General features: G+C 34.7%; 1 protein-coding gene across 14 annotated transcripts in view; it reads right to left on the bottom strand.

Moving 5' to 3' along the window:
- The window catches only part of ACBD6 (acyl-CoA binding domain containing 6), a 207755-nt gene that overhangs the window by 116956 nt on the left and 70758 nt on the right, over positions 1-20041 (bottom strand). For all 14 annotated transcript variants that reach the window (XR_013382137.1, XR_013382138.1, XR_013382139.1 and 11 more), the window contains exon 4: positions 12239-12321. Coding sequence is in view for 10 of the 14 variants with exons in the window: in XM_077902077.1 (XP_077758203.1) it covers positions 12239-12321 (83 nt within the window). In the remaining 4 variants the exon portion in view is untranslated. The remainder of the gene's footprint in view (positions 1-12238; positions 12322-20041) is intronic.

Raw genomic sequence — 20041 nt, 5'->3', positions numbered from 1 at the left:
ATATACTTAAACTTTTAAACAAGAACTTTAGATGTTATAAAACTCAAGGGAACTGGCTATAGTGTACGGTGTTGGGAAATAGATACCAGATACAGATCCAAAGAGCTACTTGATTCAGGCACTAACCTTAGCATATCTAAATCAAACAAACAAACAAAAAACCCTGAAAAGGCAAATATCCTCAAGTAGGAGGTATGATTAGTAATGAACCATAGTGGGAGGAAAAGTCAGTGGGGCCAATTACGGACTTTGACCAAAAGAAACAATTTGAGGCAAAAAAAAAAAAAAAAAAAGAATTCTGAAGTATCTTTCTGCTGGGAGACAGTTTGTTCAAGAGGCCTCATTAAGACCTTGGCTAAAGCAACTCTCAAAAAAAATGGTTTACCTTCTATTTACATATTCATAAATAGTTATCTATTTATCTGTCTGGGTTCTTCACTACTCAAACTGAGGATACCAAGGTACCTAAGCAGTTTGGATCACTACAAAGATACAGACTTTGGTAAATAAATAAGCCTTTTTGTTTACACCTCAATTTCAGATGAATTTCATTATTGCTATTCTGTCTCTGAGAGTGTGTGTCTTTTTCTAGATCTTTGAGATTAAAGAATGAACATAAATTCACTGGAAAGACATTGTGAAGCTCCTTAGGAGCCAGTCTTTCTAGAATGAAAGCCTGCTTGCTGTCTTACAAAATTCAGGAGAACTGTTGCTGAATACTACTTCTTTGTAAGAATTTAAGTTCTGGGCAACCTGGGTGGCTCAGCAGTTTAGTGCCACCTTCAGCCCAGGGCATGATCCTGGAGACCCGGGATCGAGTCCCATGTCGGGCTCCCTGCATGGAGCCTGCTTCTCCCTCTCTCTCTGTTTCTCTCATGAATAAATAAATAAAATTTTTTAAAAAAGAATTTAAGTTCCTATTTATTTGATGAGTGTATGGTCAGAAGTTGTCAATGGCATGGGGGAGCTCCTGGGTGGAGCAGTCAATAAGCGTCCAACTTGGTTTTGGCTCAGGTCATGATGTCGGGCTCATGAGACTGAGCCCTGCGTCAGGCTCAACATGGAATATGTTTAAGATCCTCTCCTTCTTCTTCTGCCTCTCCTTCTCAAATTCTCTCTCTCTCAAATAAATCAATAAATCTTAGGGGAGAAAAAGTCAATCTGAAAGATAAAGACTTCCTATTCTGTCCCAATATAATGTTAAAAAATAAGATGTCATTTTACTAATCTTGTTTTGACTAGATTACCAACATTCTATCACTGTATAACAAATACAAAGCCCAAAGTCTAAGGCTGATTCTTTTTTATACAATCTTTTGTATATTTAATGTATATATATAATCTTTATATATATATATCTATATATAACTTTTGATAGGACTATCAATACTTTAGAAGCTGAGATAAAATGTCTACATAGAAATTAAGATACTCGGGCAGCCCCGGTGGCGCAGCGGTTTAGTGCCGCCTGCAGCCCAGGGCGTGATCCTGGAGACCCTGGATCGAGTCCCACGTCAGGCTCTCTGCATGGAGCCTGCTTCTCTGCCTCTCATTCTCTCTCTGTATCTCTATGAATAAATAAATAAAATCTTTAAAAAAAAAAAAAGAAATTAAGATACTCTGTATCTTTTAAAAAAAAGCATGTTTTAACTTACAAATATAAAAAAAAATTATACAAACATATTTTAATTTTGGTTACAGTTGCTCCATTCCTGAACAGAAAAAATCTGTTCTTACTCAAAGGTTTTTAGCAAAGCTGGTGTAAGGCTTATCTGGGAGAAGCAAATAGGTAATATCAGCTCCTAACTCAAGAATTTAATAGAGCTATCATACTTATTAGCACTTCAAAAATCCCTACTTTTGATTAATATCTAGTGAAAATTTTGAATATTAAATTTCACCTTTAAAACACTGTTTTCGAGTCTCAATCTTACAAAGACCATAAATGAGAATCTATACTGTGATCATCCAGATAAAATCTTATAAATAATGCCTCTTTTCTGAAATACCTTGGTCACATGCTCTTGAGGAGGCAAATATGCTAGGGCAATGACTATGCTCAAGAAGCCTAGCATTCAGATCAAGGCACTTAAGAAAGCGTTTTTTTGTTGTTGTTTGTAAGTGCTATTCTTAAAATAATGCCTGAAATCCTAAATGGCAAAAGAACATTTAGAAATTGTTCATTAAGTTACTATATGTCCTTGATTCTAAGATACAATTTTTTTCATATTTTAACATTTCTGACAAATCTTATAATCTGTATAAGATTAGTGGCATTTTTTAATGGTATTTAAATAATGGTATTCTAAAACCAGTAGTGGGCAGCCTGGGTGGCTCAGCGGTTTAGTGCCGCCGTCAGCCCAGGGCCTGATCCTGGAGAGCCAGGATGGAGTCCCATGTCAGGCTCCCTGCATGAAGCCTGCTTCTCCCTCTGCCTGTGTCTCTGCCTCTCTCTCTCTCTCTGTGTCTCTCGTGAATAAATAAAATCTTTAAAAATAAATAAATAAAACCAGTAGTGTTTTAGAGTAAATGAAGTAATAAAGTAGGTTCAAAATACACAGTGCCAAATGGACAGATGAATGACTGAGGAATTTATATAAATTAATCATAATCCTCCCACTCAGAGTGCTAACTAGATTTTTAACTGGTTTCAGATAGTCATAGTACATAACCAGTTAGTCTTCCCCCTTCCTGTTATGTAGTAATATCAATGTCTTCTTCACCAAATCATACCTATTTTTGACTGGGTTACATATACAGCATACTTAATTCTAGGCCTAGAAAATTCTTAAAAGCGTCAAATAAAAAGTTCTATTTATTATCTTATTTATGTTGTTAATATGCTGTTAATGTATTTTTCTCACATTTTTGCAAAGAAGCAATGACAAAGGAAAAATCGATATCCCGAGTACTTCTTATATATAACTTGTAATTCTGGAAAAGTTATCTAGCCATGATTTACAGACACTAGTTACTAAAAATGCATTTTCCTCCTTTTAAAACCTGCTTAACTCTAAAATAGTTGATTGAAAATTTCTGATAACTTTAAATGTCTGTATGAAAAAATGTATTTCAATTCTGATCAATCCAGAAAACCAGTGGCCACATCAGAAAAATCTATAGAATCCCTTGGCTAACAGACTCTATAGAGCTGAGTTACATTCTCAAACATTAAGGTAAGTCTAAAATCAATAAAGTCAATTAATCCTAAAGAGCATCATCATTAGTATACTGATACATGAAAGGCTACAGTCTCTAATTTTATCAGTAAAGCACATTTTTAAAAACACCAAATGGGAAAGGGATTTAAAAGTTTTAATGGAAGATATTTGCTCTGTTCATATAATAACTATCACAATTACTTTCACTAACTGCAGAACACAAGGATTCCTCAACCATCTCAGGAGCAGCATAGCATAGCAACAGCAGAGTACTAACCATGTGACCTTGGGCATGTAACCTCACCCCTCTGAGTCTCAGTTTCCTCACCTGCAAAATAGGTATATTAATAGCTACATCTCATAGGATCATTCTGTAGTTTAATTGAAATAATATATACTAACACATGTAGTAGGGTAACTAGCATATTATTAGTGGTCAATAAATGTTAGCTGGTATTATTGCCTTAAAATTTTAACATATGTTAAAAAAAATTCAACATATGTTGTACACTGGGTCATTTCTCATATGCTGTTATATAACACTATCAATCAATTCATCTAACAACTATTAATTAGACTTTTAAGGAAATTAAAATAAGCCAATGTGGGTGGAACAATAATGGGGGAGGGGAAACTGGCATTAGATAAGATGATGAAGGCCCCTATACGATATGTTAAGAAATTTTAGATTTTATCCTAAGTGCTATAAGAAACCATTAAAGGGCTAAGCCGGAGAGTGATATGATGATACGAGTTATAAATCCGGGGCGGGGGGTGGGGGGGAGGGCAGACAGCAAAGGAAAAAAGAATCCATTCTGTGGTGTCCTGGCCAAGAGACAGTGATTGTTTAAGAGTAGCAACAGTATTGTCAAAGGCAAGATAGTGGTGATAATGAAAAGATGAATTTGGGTTATTTTGGAATATAAGGAAACAGAATTTCTAATTTATAAAAGAATGATGGGGAGAGACTAGACCAATGTGACAAAAGAGACCCAAGAATGACATACTTTACATAAAATACTAGTAAAATGTATATCTAAAATTTTTATATTGGGTAAAATTTATAAATAAAACCATGTAATCAGTGTTATAATGCCTTTTCACACAGAATTCCAACTTTGACAAACACCAAGCATTTATTACTATACACAATGCAATCAGCAAAGTCCTCATAAATTGAAAGGCAATGAAATGAACCAAAATTGCTTGCTTGTAGTATTGAGAGAACAGCTGATAATAATTAGAAGAGAATCAAGATGACTATTTTACAATGCTGAGTCTTTGCTAATACTTTTAAAATATTTCTTTAAATTTATGTCTGTAAAGCATTTTAACAGAAGAAAACATTTGTTTAAATTATACATAATATATACCACCATTTATTATAATGGATACAGTAAATCCATAATTATGCATCTTTATACGTGCACACACACATACTCTAAAAACTTTGTAAATGAGTCTCAGTGTCTAGCATTTCGCAGGTACTATATAACAATAAGGATAAGATTAGAGGGGGCAGACAGAAAAGAGACAACAAAGCAAGATAAATAAAGAGGGGGAAGAAAAAAGAATAAGAAAAGGAGAGAGGAGAAGATGATGGTTTTAGTTGAGGAATGACCTCTTGTTCAGAAAGGACTGCTGATCTACAAACAGGTGGATCTGCCCATATGCTTGGTTGGCATCATGACACTGAGCACACAGGAGCTAAATACAGCACAGGAGAAAAGGGTGAATATGAGAGCCAGGAGACTCTTACAACAGTTACTGTTTATGGCAAGACCTGCTTGTCCCAGGGGACCCATTTTCACATAATCTATAATTATCTCTTCGCTTTAATCGCCTTGTCATTCCTAAGGCTCTCCTGGGCACTGGAAGAGGAAAAGCTCATTAACTAAACCTTTTCTCCTCTCTCCAGCCACCCATGGCTTTTAATTGCTTGGTGTGTTATTATCTAGGAGTGCAACTGGGATCATTTTCATAAGAAAGGGAGGTAGAGAGGAGGAAGGGAGCCATGAGTCCCTGAGGTATGCACCACAGAAAAACCTTTGCTTTCTCAATTATTTATGCCAGCTGAGGTTTTACAGGCTGAATAAATCCATAACTCAAGTTCATTCTGAGCAGTCAGATTCTCAAGGGGGAGTTGCCCACTTGCCTATACACACTTGTGTAGTCCTCAAAGAATAACCAGAATGTAACAAGACATATGTCATCCAATTTATCACCTATCACCAGTGTTAACACAATGTTGATCATGGGCAACACGGCGAAATAGGGAAGGATTTCACTACTACCAGCCAAATAGATATAGGGAAGAAGGATAATCTTTTTGATGCTAAGGACAGCAGTATCAATGGAACAGTAATATCCCAGAAACTTAAAACAATTGAAACAAAAAAATCCAAATATTCAAATTTTAAAATACGCATATGTATAACACATACTCTTGAAATTTTGTAGTCTTACATGGATTTGTTCAAACACATTGCTATCTAACAATATGAAGCTTTGAATAAGTAACTGAATGGAATCTCATATCATCTGATTTTATAAATCATTTAAAAATAAAACAATATATGTTGTAGCTTTTCCTCCAATTATACATCTTTCAGGAAAATTTTTAGAGTACAATTTATGACTAAGTAACAGGCTTTTAGCCTTCATTCCAGTTCATATTTTTACCAAAAATGCAAAATTAAAGCATAATCACTTTCAATGTAGTTTATTATACTTCTATTATTCTACTTTATAACAGTACTAAAGAGCAGCCAATCAAAATAAATTTCTAAAATATTTTCAAAATCCAATGTCGTTTAAAAATTTTTAACTTTATAAGTCAATGATGAAAGCTTCTCTTTAAAATTCTACAGGCTTTTGTGTCTGACCACAGCAGTGACCTCTGGTATTTTCTGCCAAAACAGTTCATTTGTCTCACAGAACAACTAATCAATTCCAGAGCCCATCAATCATCTTAGTTGTATACTGGTCTGGTCTTGCTTAGAGAAGGTCCAGATGGCTGGCTGTCTAAGTGGGATTAATAAAATTCTGATAGATTACATAGCATCAAACTACAAAATATAACAGGGAAGACCAAATCTTATTGCAAGGTAGAATGGACACTGTATATGCTTCATTTATTGTATTTTTAATTCTTACCTTAATTTCTCAGTTTATGTACCAACTTCTAGATAAAACCTTCTAAGCATACAAGTCACCAAAAATGATTTCTTGTTAAGCAAGTCAGTATATGTAGTGTAGAAGCATTTGCCTCTTTGCAAAACCCTATGCTTATTAATCAGTCTTTTCTGTCCATCTGCAGTATAAATGAAACATATCCGATCAAGGCTAGAGCAACTGTCTGTGAGTTAAAAGATTTGTTCCTTTTTGGTTTCTATAGTTCCAAACACAGATTCTAATAGCACTGGCTCTTCCTTTCTTGTTTTCCATTTTCTCTTGCAAGCGCAAACAACCTGGGGCAGCCCGGATGGCTCAGTGGTTTAGCGCCACCTTCGGCCCAAGGCCTGATCCTGGAGACCTGGGATGGAGTCCCATGTCAGACTCCCTGCATGGAGCCTGTTTCTCCCTCTGCCTGAGTCTCTGCCTCTGTGTGTGTGTGTCTCTCTCATGAATAAATAAATAAAAATCTAAAAAAAAAAACACAAAAACCGAAACAAAACAAAAGCAAACAACCTGTACTCAATCCTACCACCAGACTGACATGTGATTTTAGCTCATAACATAAGCCCTGTGCCCTGGGGTCCTGCAATAGGAGTTCTGTGCTGAATAACAATACTAATAAAAGTTAACAGTTACATAGTAACTTATTTTGTGCCAGATACTGTTCTAGGATGCCTGCATTCATATAATCTACATAAGTGTCATATGAGAAAGGTAATATAATTACCTCCGTTTTGCAAATAAAGTAACATGTCCAAGGTCATAGTTAATAGATGGTGGAAGCAACATTTGAATGCTGGCAGTTTGGCTTCATAATTTTTTTATATTTAATTAGCCTCACATTGTATCTCCTCTAGTACACTACAGAACAATTAACCAGCTTCATTTTTTTTAAAGATTTTATTTATTTATTCATAGAGACAGAGAGAGAGGCAGAGACACAGGCAGAGGGAGAAGCAGGCATCATACAGAGAGCCTGACATGGGACTCGATCCAGGGTCTCCAGGATCACACCCTGGGCTGCAGGTGGCACTAAACTGCTGCGCCACCGGGGCTGCCCATTAACCAGCTTCATAATGAAAAATTGGTGTCAGGAGGCACCTGGGTGGCTCAGTCAGTTAAATGGCTGGCGGACTCTACTTCAGCTCAGGTAGGTTTAGGGGTGTGAGTCTGAGCCTCCCATTGAGCCCTGTGTTGGCCTCTGCGCTTACCAGAGTCTGCTTATCCCTCTCCCTGCACCTCCCCCTACTCTCTCTCTAAAATAAGTAAAATCTTTAAAAATTGGTGTCAGGGCTCTAGAATATTAACACAGAGATCTGTACCTATGACATTCTATTGTCACTTTCTGTAACAGAGTAGAAATAAGGGTCAGAACCAAAACAGGCTCAGAATTGGCCCCAGTGGCCCTCAAGCACATTTACAATAAAACAAAAATGGGTCCTTAACTTACTGCCTTCAATGCACTTAGGAAAGCTGCCACAACAATGGAGCCCAAGCCATATTAAATGAGTTTATTAGATACTGATTTTCCTGATCTTTAAGAATATTTTTAAAAACTAGAGGTCTATATAATAAAATATCCAAAACAGGCCTTTAAAATACTTTTGTAGGGGCTCTTGGATGGCACATTCGGTTAAGTGTCTGACTCTTGGTTTTGGCTGTCATGATCTTGGGATTGGGAGATCAAACCCCGGTCAGGCTCCATGCTAAGCATGGAAACTGCCTGGGATTCTTTCCCTCTTATTCTGTCTCTCCTACTCATGTTCTCTCTCTTTCTCAAGTAAGTAAATAAATACAGAATATTTTTCAAGTGTTCTTTTTAAAAACAATGATTCTACAGAAGAAAACTTCTCTTTTCACCTAGTTTACCACTTAATATTTCTAAAACTCTGAAACCTACTATCACTTTCACCTCAGTTGAACATAATTCTGCCAAGAAACTGCAATTAACATAAGTTAGAGCACAACTTCCTCTTGGAAAAATAAAACACCAGGTATATTTCACCTGAATGCAAGCAGAATTTGATTACATAAACTCCAAAAAATGGCCTATTTTCTTTGTTGCAACTGTATTCTTATACTTCAGAAACAATAGGGATCACATCTCATCCTTTATTGAAATAATCCATTTAAATTTAGAATAATTTTTATCACGATCTAGCTTATTACAGTGGAATTCAGTTTAATCACAAAATGATTTATCAAATAGAAGAAAATTACCAAGTGCTATGATTTCTGATGGGCTATCAGTAATGGCAAATTTAATGTTTGTAATACTTAAAATGCTTTCAGTGGCTCACATTCATGTTTCCTACTGTTTCGTATCTTACTAATATGTTCCAGAATACATAAGAAGACTAAAATTTAGATGACTTAAAAAAATAAGTCCAGGACTAATCAGTTTTGTCCCTAGCAGAGTTCATATTTCACTGGCTTAACCAAAAATATTCATTGAACATACTGTAGACGCCAAAAATATCAAGAACATACTATTCAAAAGTGAAGCTGGGAAGCACAAATACCCACAATGTTGTCCAACAGACTCAAAATAAATGTGCTGAGTTGAATTAAAAACTGTACTTTATGAAAATAAGCTATATTATTTTGTTATTGTTTCTTATGATCAAAATCCTAAATGTTGATTTAAGTCTAAGAGTGAATTCTTTAGGAATTGGGTGGTGGATAAGCAGATAGGTTACCTCTTCCAGTATACTTTAAGTTCTGCCTTAGGAGTATTCCAATTATCTAGATACCTACTCTCACTTCAACTTGGAGTAATGTTCCATAGAGCTACTGTAATCATCACGTCATTGGGCATTCCAAAAGAAACTGTACTCAGCATGTTATCTGGAAAGTACTAGAGTTTGGGAGCCCTTAAGGAAACTGGTACACAAAATGAAAATCAATACTGTTTATAGATAATTGATATTGTTAGAAAGTTAAATATCGTGATTTTTAAAGTCAAGAAACAATCCCAATGTATTTTGCTAGGAAAAGAAAACAGCCTATATATTTTTTAAAACTGCTTAAGAAAACAGGTGAGAATGGGTACTACTACAGGGAAACCAAACCAGTATTCTTTGTTTTATGATAGGAATACTAGACTAAATCTATGTGAGCAACAATCGCTAAACTATCAGTTCCCTGAGGGAAGAGACACAGAAACCTCCCAAGTTCTGAGTACTTTTATTAGATATCTATTCAGTTCTAGGAACTTCCTCAGATACTGAGAATACAGAGATGGATAAAATATGATCCTTGGCCCAAAAATTTAGTGGAAAGGATACAGTTTCTTTTAAACCTTATAACAAAACCATGTGAGAAACAGAGAAGGAATACCTAACTTCCCCTTCTAATACACAGAAAAATGATTCTAAACGTTTACTGACTTGATTTCAACATTTAATAAACTTTGATTAGTAGGATTAAAATTCTACAATGCCATTTATAGCAGACTCTAAAGATAGAATATACAAATCAAGAACCCTAAAACAGGGACATCTGGGTGGCTCAGTGGCTGAGTGTCTGCCTTTTGGCTCCAGGCATGATCCTGGATTCCCAGGATCGAGTCCCACACGGGATCCCTGCATGGAGCCTGCCTCTCCCTTTGCCTATGCCTCTGCCTCTCTCTCTCTCTCTCTCTCTGTCTCATGAATGGATAGATTTTAAAACTCTAGGAAAAAAACAACAACCTTGGTTTAAAAACAAAAAAGAACCCCAAAATACTTTCTGAATATTTAAGGGTTAAGGAGAATGGGGGTGTTAAACTCTGAAAAATGTTTTTTAATCTATGTTTCCTCAAAACTATATGAGCTCCTCAGAGTTCTCAAGCTCCCAAAAAGGGATCACAGTGGCAAATGTATTCCAGATCAGCCTTAAAAGGTATTTTTATTCCTCTCAATTTTCATTGGCCTTTCGCTACCTACCTCAAATAAACAGTCTGTAAAAATGATATGCTTGCTATGTAAACAGATTCAAGACAGGATCCTTAGTATTAAATGACTAGTCAGTAACTGGAAACTCTGAGCATTTAAAGTTTTTGATTCATAGTGGTAGCAAACTTTCCTCCTAGAATGCTACGTGGGAGTTCTATCATTATATCTTCATGTGGCAGATAATGTCAGCAAAATCTTCTGCAAGAGTGGAACATACCTATACCCAATATTCTCTTTACTGTATAAAGATAGATATTTCCTTTCAATAAATTTAGGTGAACCCAATTTTCGACTTAAAAATTACTGCTCATTTATTTCATGTTATTACTGAAGAAAAGTAACAAAGTTCAGGTTACTCAAAAAGGGTAACAGCATCAGAGATTCCTCCTGCAGTTTGTTTGTAAGGTAAAAATCTTAGAAGAATGTGTCACATGACTTTAAACATGACAAAATCCTTTTCCTGATTTTCATAGAGTGCTGAAAGAAAAAAATTATCCAAGAAATTTTATACATAACACATAAAGTGTAAGATCCTTGTTAAATAATGCAAGATGACCATTAAGAATTTCTTTACATTGTGGTTTAGAAAAACCCCACATAGCATAAATGTTACCATTTTAACCATTTCTAAGTGTACAATTCAGTAATGTTAAGTACATTCACATTGTTGTACAGCCAATCCTCAGAAATTTTTATCTTGCAAAACTGAAACTCTACACCCATTAAATAACAAATCCCACTTCCCACTTCCTCCAGCTCCTGACAACCACCATTCTACTTTTTGTTTCTATGAATTTGACTACTCATGATACCTCCATATAAGAGGAATCATACTGTATTTATCTTTTTGTGAATGGCCTATTTCAGCTAGAATTATGTGCCTAAGGTTCATCCATATTCTATAGCCTGTGTCAGAATTTCTTCCCTTTTTGAAGCGGAATAATATTCTATTCTAAGTATCTACCACATTTTGTTTATCCATTCATTTGTCAATGGATGTTTGGGTGGCTTCCACTTCTTGGCTATTGTGAACAGTGCTGCTATGAACATGGGTGTACAAAGAGGTCTTTGAGATCCTGTTTTCAATTCTTTTGGATTTAAAACAGAGGTAGAATTGCTGGATCATATAGCTATTCTTTGTTTAAGAATCTCCAAAATATTCTCTTTAGTGTGACATTTTATACTCAAAATGATTTTTAGTTCTTATTTTTTAAAATATTTTATTTATTTATTCATGATAGACACAGAGAGAGAGGCCAAGACATAGGCAGAGGGAGAGGCAGGCTCCCTGTAGGGAGCCTGATGTGGGACTCAATCCTAGGACCCCGGAATCACGACCCGAGCCAAAGGCAGATACTCAACCACTGAGCTACCCAGGTAGCCTCAAAATGGTTTTTAATCTTTAAAAGAAATAATAATAATTTCATAATGACCACAAAAAATTTAAAACTTTTTTTTCTAAAAAAGAACATAAACATTTTTTAGAAATTGTATGAGCTTAATGGGACTGAATCACCACTTTCCCTTACATACTTCAGATTGCAACCATACTAAAAAAAGAATAATAATAATAATAATGGCATTTTTATCAGTATTGTGAATAAACTTGAACACAAATATATACACACACAAAGAAAAAATGGTATTTTAAGGAAAACTAATAAGATCAACAATGAAAACCCACAGCTTTAGATTGTGTAAGACACAAAACCTTGCCCTACCAACTACTTACGTGGTGGGAAAAGTTACTACCTAGCACTGATTCAGAGGTATATTTCAAAGATAATTTACCTAAAAAATTATTTCCTGCTATCTATTATATTACTAGAGATACCACCAAATTAGTTTCATATTAAGATAAAGGTCTTTTACAAATGGAAGTTTTCAGGATTAAAAATTAAGACACATGTACACACACATATAGATGTATGTATCTCTATTATCAAAGACCAGAAGAGAAATTACCTGATGATTTCTTCATGATACAGAGAACTAACAACAGGTCCACCAAAACCGGTATTTGCTTCTTTTCCTTTCTTCTCTGGTGACTGTAGGGGGAAAGAAGGTGAAAAAAAGATATATGGATTAAGGCAGTGTGTATTTAAAAGCATTACAAAACACTACTTTGCTAAGGAATACTAAAGATTTGAGGTCCATCATTTCTCTAAGGCTCTAGTAACAATTTCAAGATAGTATCCAAAAGGCAAGATGACCCACAGGTCATCAGAGTAATGGAATAAGTTACCCACCAGAAAATCAAGGTCATTCCACTACCGTGCTCTCAAGCCACCTAAAGCCTATCATTCCCTGATTATAAAATGCTAGCTTTGTTCACTGTGGAAAATACTGATGCTCAATGTAGAAAAATGAAAATGAAAATACCATATGTGAATATGATCATGAAAATCCTATCTAACAAAATCAAAGTTTCCAAGTTAAAAAAAAAAAAAAACTAAACTGTAATACACTCCAAACCCAACCATAAAGAAAAATAAATTAAATAAATAGAAAATAAAAATAAACCTTTTTAGGTAGCAAGAAGAGAGAAGATGGAAGAGAGAAGAAAGGAAGTTATGATCTAATACATTCTTTTTTTTTTTAAGATTTTATTTATTCATGACAGACACAGAGAGAGAGAAAGAGAGGCAGAGACACAGGCAGAGAGAAAAGCAGGCTCCACGCAGGGAGACCGACGTGGGACTCAATCCCGGATCCCCAGGATCACACCCTGGGCTGAAGGCAGCACTAAACTGCTGGGCAACCGGGCTGCCCCAGAAAGTTAGGATCTACAGTAAATGAAAAAAGAGCAAATTGTTAGGGAAAAACTTTCCAAAATCAAATTCAATAGGTCTTGACCCTCAATATTCTCAAAAAGCACAAAATTAAGATTAAATTTAGAAATAAGACTCTTCTCAAAAAAAAAAAAAGAAAAGAAATAAGACTCTTCTAAAACATAACATGGAAGAAGTAAACTTGGATGTTATTACTATAACCTAAAAGGTTCAAACTGCAACCTCCGCAAAAGCCCATATCTCCTGCAACAATGACAGTTTTTAGGTCAGGGCACCCCACAAAAAATCAAAATTCTGAACATAAATATCTTAGAATCAAAACTAATGCTTTTATTGTTCAATTTGACTAATTAGTTTTACTTAAGAAAAATACAGGCAGTCCTCATATACCTGGGTTTTCTTCTTTCCTGTTCTTTAAAGAAGGAGTTTTTGTTTTATTATTGTTACTTTTTTTGTTACTTTTGGTTGGCCAACCGCTGGGAAAAGGAAAAAGATCCTATAGACAGCATATTCTATGAGTTCCTAACATCATGGACAACAAGTTTTGAGAAAGGGTGGAAACTTTTGAAATGCATCAATACAGTTATGAGTTTATGACAGAAACAAAGTTACAAAGTCATAAACAACTACTGTCATGATTAAATGACCAAGTACAGTACTCCATGCTGGCAAATAAGAAGCACCAAGTAAATGCTAGATCCCTCTCTTCCCTGAGGACCATTCTTAGAGAATAAATGCTGCAAAGAATTTTCAGGATAGACAATATTTTCTTTATACTAAAAAAGCCACAACCAAAGGGAGAACTTATTTAATCTAATTGTGTTCTAAATACATACTCCCTTAGTATGATAAAGTTGAAACATACCTGGTGTTTAAGACATGCTAAATGTCTAACAAAACTGAAAAGAGAAAACTGTGCTGCAAGTACAGCTTCCTGACCAAGAACTGATTCCAAGATAACACAGGGGAAAATCAAGATGACCCTGGATTGGCAATGACTTTTTAAAATACAACACCAAGGGGCGCCTGGGTGGCTCAGCTGGTTGAGCATCCAACTCTTGGTTTTGGCTCAGGTCATGATTTCACCGGTGGCGAGATGAAGTCCCTCTAAGTGAGGAGTCTGCTTGAGGTTCTTTCTCTTCCTCTCCCTATGCCTCTCCCTGATGCAGTTACACTTGCGCTCTCTCTAAAACAAATAAATCTTAACAAAAAAAAAACCAAAAAACAAAAAACACTAGAGGCATGATCATGAGAGAAAAAAATTGATGTCTTTATTAAAATTAAAAATGTCTGTTCTCTGAAACATACTGTTAAAAGAATGACAAACCACAAATTGAGGGAAAAAAATCTTTGCAAAACGGCTATCTGATGAAAGACTGGCAGACAAAATATATTTTTTAAATCCTCTTAAAACTTGGGATGCCTGGGTGGCTCAGTGGTTGAGCGTCTGCCTTCGGCTCAGAGCATGATCCCAGAGCCCTGGGATCAAGTACCACATCGGGCTCCCCAAAAGGAGCCCCATTCTCCCTCTGCCTGTGTCTCACCTCTCTGTGTGAATTTATTTATTAAATTAATAAATTTATTAATTTATTTTATAAATTTTATTTTTATAAATTTGTTTATTAATTTATTTTAATAAATTTATTAATTTATCTTATGAATAAATAAATCTTCTTAAATTTAAAAAAAATAAAATCCTCTTAAAACTCAACAATAAGAAAAAAAATTAAATCCTAATACCCTAATGAACATAGATACAAAAATCCTCAAAAGAAAAATGAGCAAAACTAAATTCAACAAAATATTAAAAGATCATATATCATGATCAAGTGAGATTTATTTCAGGGATACAAGGAGGTTCAACATTCACAAATCAATTAACATGATGCAGCACCACATTAATAAACTGAAGGATAAAAATCATATGATCATCTTAATAGAAGTAGAAAAAGCATTTGACAAAATTCAACATCCATTCATGACAAAAATTCTCAACAATGTGAGTATAGAGGAAACATAACTCAATATAATAAAGGGCATATAGGACAAACCCACAGCTAACATCATACTTGATTGTCAAAAGCTCAAGGCTTTTCCTCTAAGATGAAGAACAAGACAAGAATGACCACTTTCATCACTTTCATTCAACATAGCATAAATAATGCAATTTTAAACATGGGCAAAAGATCTGAACACACACCTCATCAAAGAAGATACACAGATGGCAATATAAGCAAATAAAAAGATGTCAAACATCATACATTGTTAGGGAAGTGCAAATTAAAACAATGAGATATTACAACACACCTCTAGAATGGCTAAAATACAAAGACTGACAATACCCAATGCTGGTAAAAAATGTGAAAGCACCAGGAACTCTCAATTGTTGCTGGATGAAATGTAAAATGGAATCACCACTTTGGAAGATGGTTTGGCAGTTCTTCTAAAAGTAAACATATATATATATGATCCAGCAATCTTGCTTCTAGGTATTTACCTCCCAAAATTGAAAATTTATATCCACAAAACATCAATATTTAAAGTAGTTTTTTTTTTGTAACAGGCAAAACCTAGAAGCAACAAAAATGTCCTTCAATAGGTGAACAGAGAAACAGATAAACTGTGGTACATCTATATAACAGAATATTTTCTGATAAAAAGAAATGAGCTGTTCTATATTAACTAAGAAAAATAATAGTAAACAACTAAAATCATTAATTAAAAAGGAGACTTTACAATTGATACCACAGAATTTTATTTATTTTTTTTTAAGATTTATTTATTTATTCATTCAGAGAGAGCGAGAGAGAGGCAGAGACACAGGCAGAGGGAGAAGCAGGCTCCATGCAGGAAGCCCGATGTGGGACTCGATCCCGGGTCTCCAGGATCACACCCCGGGCTGCAGGCGGCGCCAAACCGCAGTGCCACCGGGGCTGCCCGATACCACAGAATTTTAAAAAAGATTTTAAGAGACTATTATGAACAACTGTATGCCAACAATTTGAATAACCTAGAGAAAATGCATAAATTCCTGGACATATACAACCTATCATGATACAATTATGAATAAAAAATGTGAAGAGACCTATAATCATTAAGGAGATTAGTCAGAAACTTAAAATCTCCCAATGAAGAAAAGCCCAGGACCAGAAGACTTCACTAAGGAATTTTAACAAATATTTAAAGAATTAACACAAATCCTTTTCAAACTCTACCAAAAAACTGAAGAGGAGGCAACAAACCTAACCTCATAACACGTTGATACCAAAGACAGACACAGAAACTAGAAGAAAATTATAGAGTAATATGTGAGGAATACTGATGAAAAAATTCTCAACTAAATACTAGCTAACTGAATACAGCAGTACATTAAAAGGACTATATACCATGACCAAATAGGATTTGTTCTTCTGAACATAAGGATGGTATGGTTCAACGTATGAAAATTGATCAGTGGAACATACAACATTAACAAAATGAAGAAAAACTAAGTGATCATCTCAACTGGTACAGAAAAAGTATTTGACAAAATTCAACACCCTCTCATGATAAAAAAAAAAAAAACTCAGTAAACTAGAAATAGAAGGAAATTATTTCAATACAATAAAGCCAAATACAAAAAGCCCATAGCTAACTTCATACTCAATAGTAAAAAAACTGAAAGCTTTTTCTCAAAGATCAGCAACAAGGCAAAGATGCCTACTCATAATATTTCTGGAAGCCCAGAAGTACTGAAGTCCTAAATAGCCAAAACAATTAGGCAGAATTTAAAAAAAAAAAAAAAAAGTATGCAAATTGGAAAAGAAGTAGTAAAATCCCCATTCACAGACATGATATTATATGCAGAAAACCCTAAAGATCCCCTCCACATACACACATATATATACACAAGAAACTGATAGAACTAATGAACAAATACAGCAAAGTTGCAGGATACAAAATTAACACACTGAAATCATGTAGTGTCTGAGAGAGGCAGAAATAAGTAAGTTTTCTAATATTAAGTGATCAGTGTTATGGAAAAAGAATAAATGTGAGGAAGAAAACTGCAATTTTAGGGCCTCACCGAAAAGGTCCTTTGAATAAAGACAAGGGAAGTAAAGAAGTGAGCCTTGCATATATCTGGGGGAGACTTTGATATATAGGAAACAGCTAGTATAGTACAAAGGCCCTATGGTGAGGATATGCTTAGAATGTTAGAGAACTTAAGTACTTTGCTGAAGGCTAATTAATGTATTTTAGGGGGCAAGACTAGAGGCAAGAACACAAGGTTGTTCACAAGACAAAGTTTCTGTTGGTGTCACTCAGTGAAGCTCTTAACGTGAGTGAAACAGGCAATTTAGAAGAATACCTGCAATCCGCTTGGCAATTATTAGCCATGAAAAAGCACACTAGTAATTCAGAGTTATATGTATTTTGAAAAGGGATGAATACAGTTTTCTTTTTTATTTAATTAATAGCCTTTATTTTTTAGAGCAGTTTCAGGTTATAGAATACTGAGTGAAAAGTATGTAAGCTAAAGTTCTCATATGCTTACCTCCCCCAAACTTTCTCCTATTATTAACATCTTGCATTACATGTGGTACATGTTATTAATTAAGGTCCATAGTTTACAGTAGGGTTCATTCTTTGTGTTGTATCTGAGTTTTGACAAATGTATAATGACATGTATTCACCATTACAGTATCATTGAGAATACTTTCATTGCCCTAAAAATCTGGTACTTCACCTATTTATCCCTAACTCCCACGGAAACTCTGGCAAATACTGATCTTTCCATGGTTTCCATATTATCTTTCCCAGAGTATCAGATAGTTGGATCATATAGTATATAATCTTTCAGATTGGTTTCTTTCACTTAGCAATATGTAATTAAGGTTCCTCCATGTCTTTTCTTGGTTTGATAGCTCATTTCTTTTTTAAATTTTTAATTGTTATAAATACACACACACACACACACACACACACACACAATTTACCACTGTAACCATTTTTAAGTATATAGTTCAGTAGTGTTAATTATGTTCAACCTTCCCTGGCTCAAAACACAAGATTTTTCTCCAATCTTCTTCCTAAGAGCATGGTGGGACTCTGGGCAAAATTAATAGAAATAGGGAGCCCTCCTAAGACTGGGCCCCAGGAGTTTTTAACTCCCAAGCTTGTCCACTTGGCCTCCAGGAATCTATTACCATTTAAGCCAGTTAGTTTATAGCTCAAAGTGCTTCTGCTTCCAATAAGTTGTTTTCAAGTGTGATTCTCTGTATTCATCTGTCTTTCCAGTTTGACAAGTAGCTTCCTCATAATCTCAAATCTCAGAAGGATCCAAGGATAGTTCTTGATTTTTAGTTTGGTCAGATTTTTGTTGCTGTTGAGGACAGGAGTGATGATTTCCATGTTCTTTACATGCAGAGCTAACACTGGAAGTTTGATTTTCTTTTAAAGATATTTTAAAATGCAAAAACGTCTTTTATATTTACCCATATATATTCAGCACTTCTAGTTTCTCTTCATTCTTTTATGTAGGTCCAAATTTCCATTTAATATATATTTCCTCTTACCTAAAGAAGTTCCTTTAGTGTTTATTATAGTGCAGATCAGTCAGCAATGGATTATCTCTGCTTCTATCTGTGGAAAAAGTGTTTATTTTACCCTCCTTTTTTTGTATTAACATATTCACATAACAAAATTAACTATTTTAAAGCATACAATTGAGTGGCATTTAGTACATTCACAATGTTGTACAAGTACTACCTCTATTTAGTCTCCATACAATTGAGTGGCATTTAGTACATTCACAATGTTGTACAAGTACTACCTCTATTTAGTCTCCAAACATTTTCATCATTCCAAAAGAAAATCTTAAACCCATTGCAGTCACTCCATTGCTCCTTCTCCCTAAAACCCTGGCAATCACCAATCTACTTTCTGTTTCCATGGATTCACCCATTCTGGGTATTTCATACAAATGGAATCATTCATTATGTGACCTTTGATGTCTGGCTTCTTTCACTTAGCATATTTTTGAGGTTCGTCTACATGTTAGAAAGTATCATTCATGTACTTCATTCCTTTCTATGGTTGAGTAATATTCTATTGTATGTATATAACCTCATTTTGTTTATCCATTCATTAGTTGATGGATATCTGGATTTTGTGTGCCTTTTAGGCTATTATGCTGCTATGAACATTTGTGTACAGAAAGTTGAATTCTGGTTTTCAATTCTTCTGGGTATATACCCAAGAGGAGAATTGCTGGGTCATATGGTAATTCTATGTTTAACTTTTTGAGACACTATCAAAACGATTTTCCATAACAGCTGCACTATTTTACATTCCCACTGGCAAAATAAGATGTTTCCAATATCTCCACATACTTGCCAATACTTGTTATTTCTGTCCTTTTTATCCTCATCTTAGTATACTAAGTATAACTACTTACTGAAGTAGTTATCTAGTGAGTAGTTATCTCATTGTGGTTATGATGCACATTTCCCTAATAACAAATGTGATTGTGAGCTCTTCTTTTTGGAGAAATGTCTATTCAAGTCCTTCACCTATTTATGAGTTATCTTTTGTTGTTGAGTTGTAAAAGTTATTTATATATTCAGGATAACAGATCTTTATCAGATATAGGATTTGCAAATATTTTCTCCCACTCTGCAGGCAGGATGTCTTTCAGGTTCTTGAGAATAGTTTTAAATATCAAAACTAAAAGTTTTAAATATCAAATTCTACTTACCTATTTTTTCTTTGGTTGTGTTTTTGCTGTCAAATCTAAGAATCCATAGGCAAGTCCAAAATTATGAAAATATATCCCTAGGTTTACTTCGAAGAGTTTTATAGTATTAACTCATTATTTAGGTCATTGATCCATTTTGTGTTAATTTTTGTATATAGTGTGAGAAAGGGATGTACCTTTATGCTTTTGCATGTAGATATCCAGTTGTCTCAGCATCATTTAAAAGATTATTCCTCC

The sequence above is a fragment of the Canis aureus genome, chromosome 6, assembly GCF_053574225.1.
Source record: "Canis aureus isolate CA01 chromosome 6, VMU_Caureus_v.1.0, whole genome shotgun sequence".
In the NCBI taxonomy this organism is placed as follows: Eukaryota; Metazoa; Chordata; class Mammalia; order Carnivora; family Canidae; genus Canis; species Canis aureus.
Note: the sequence above shows the minus strand (reverse complement) of the source record. Positions and strands in the feature narration are given on the sequence as shown.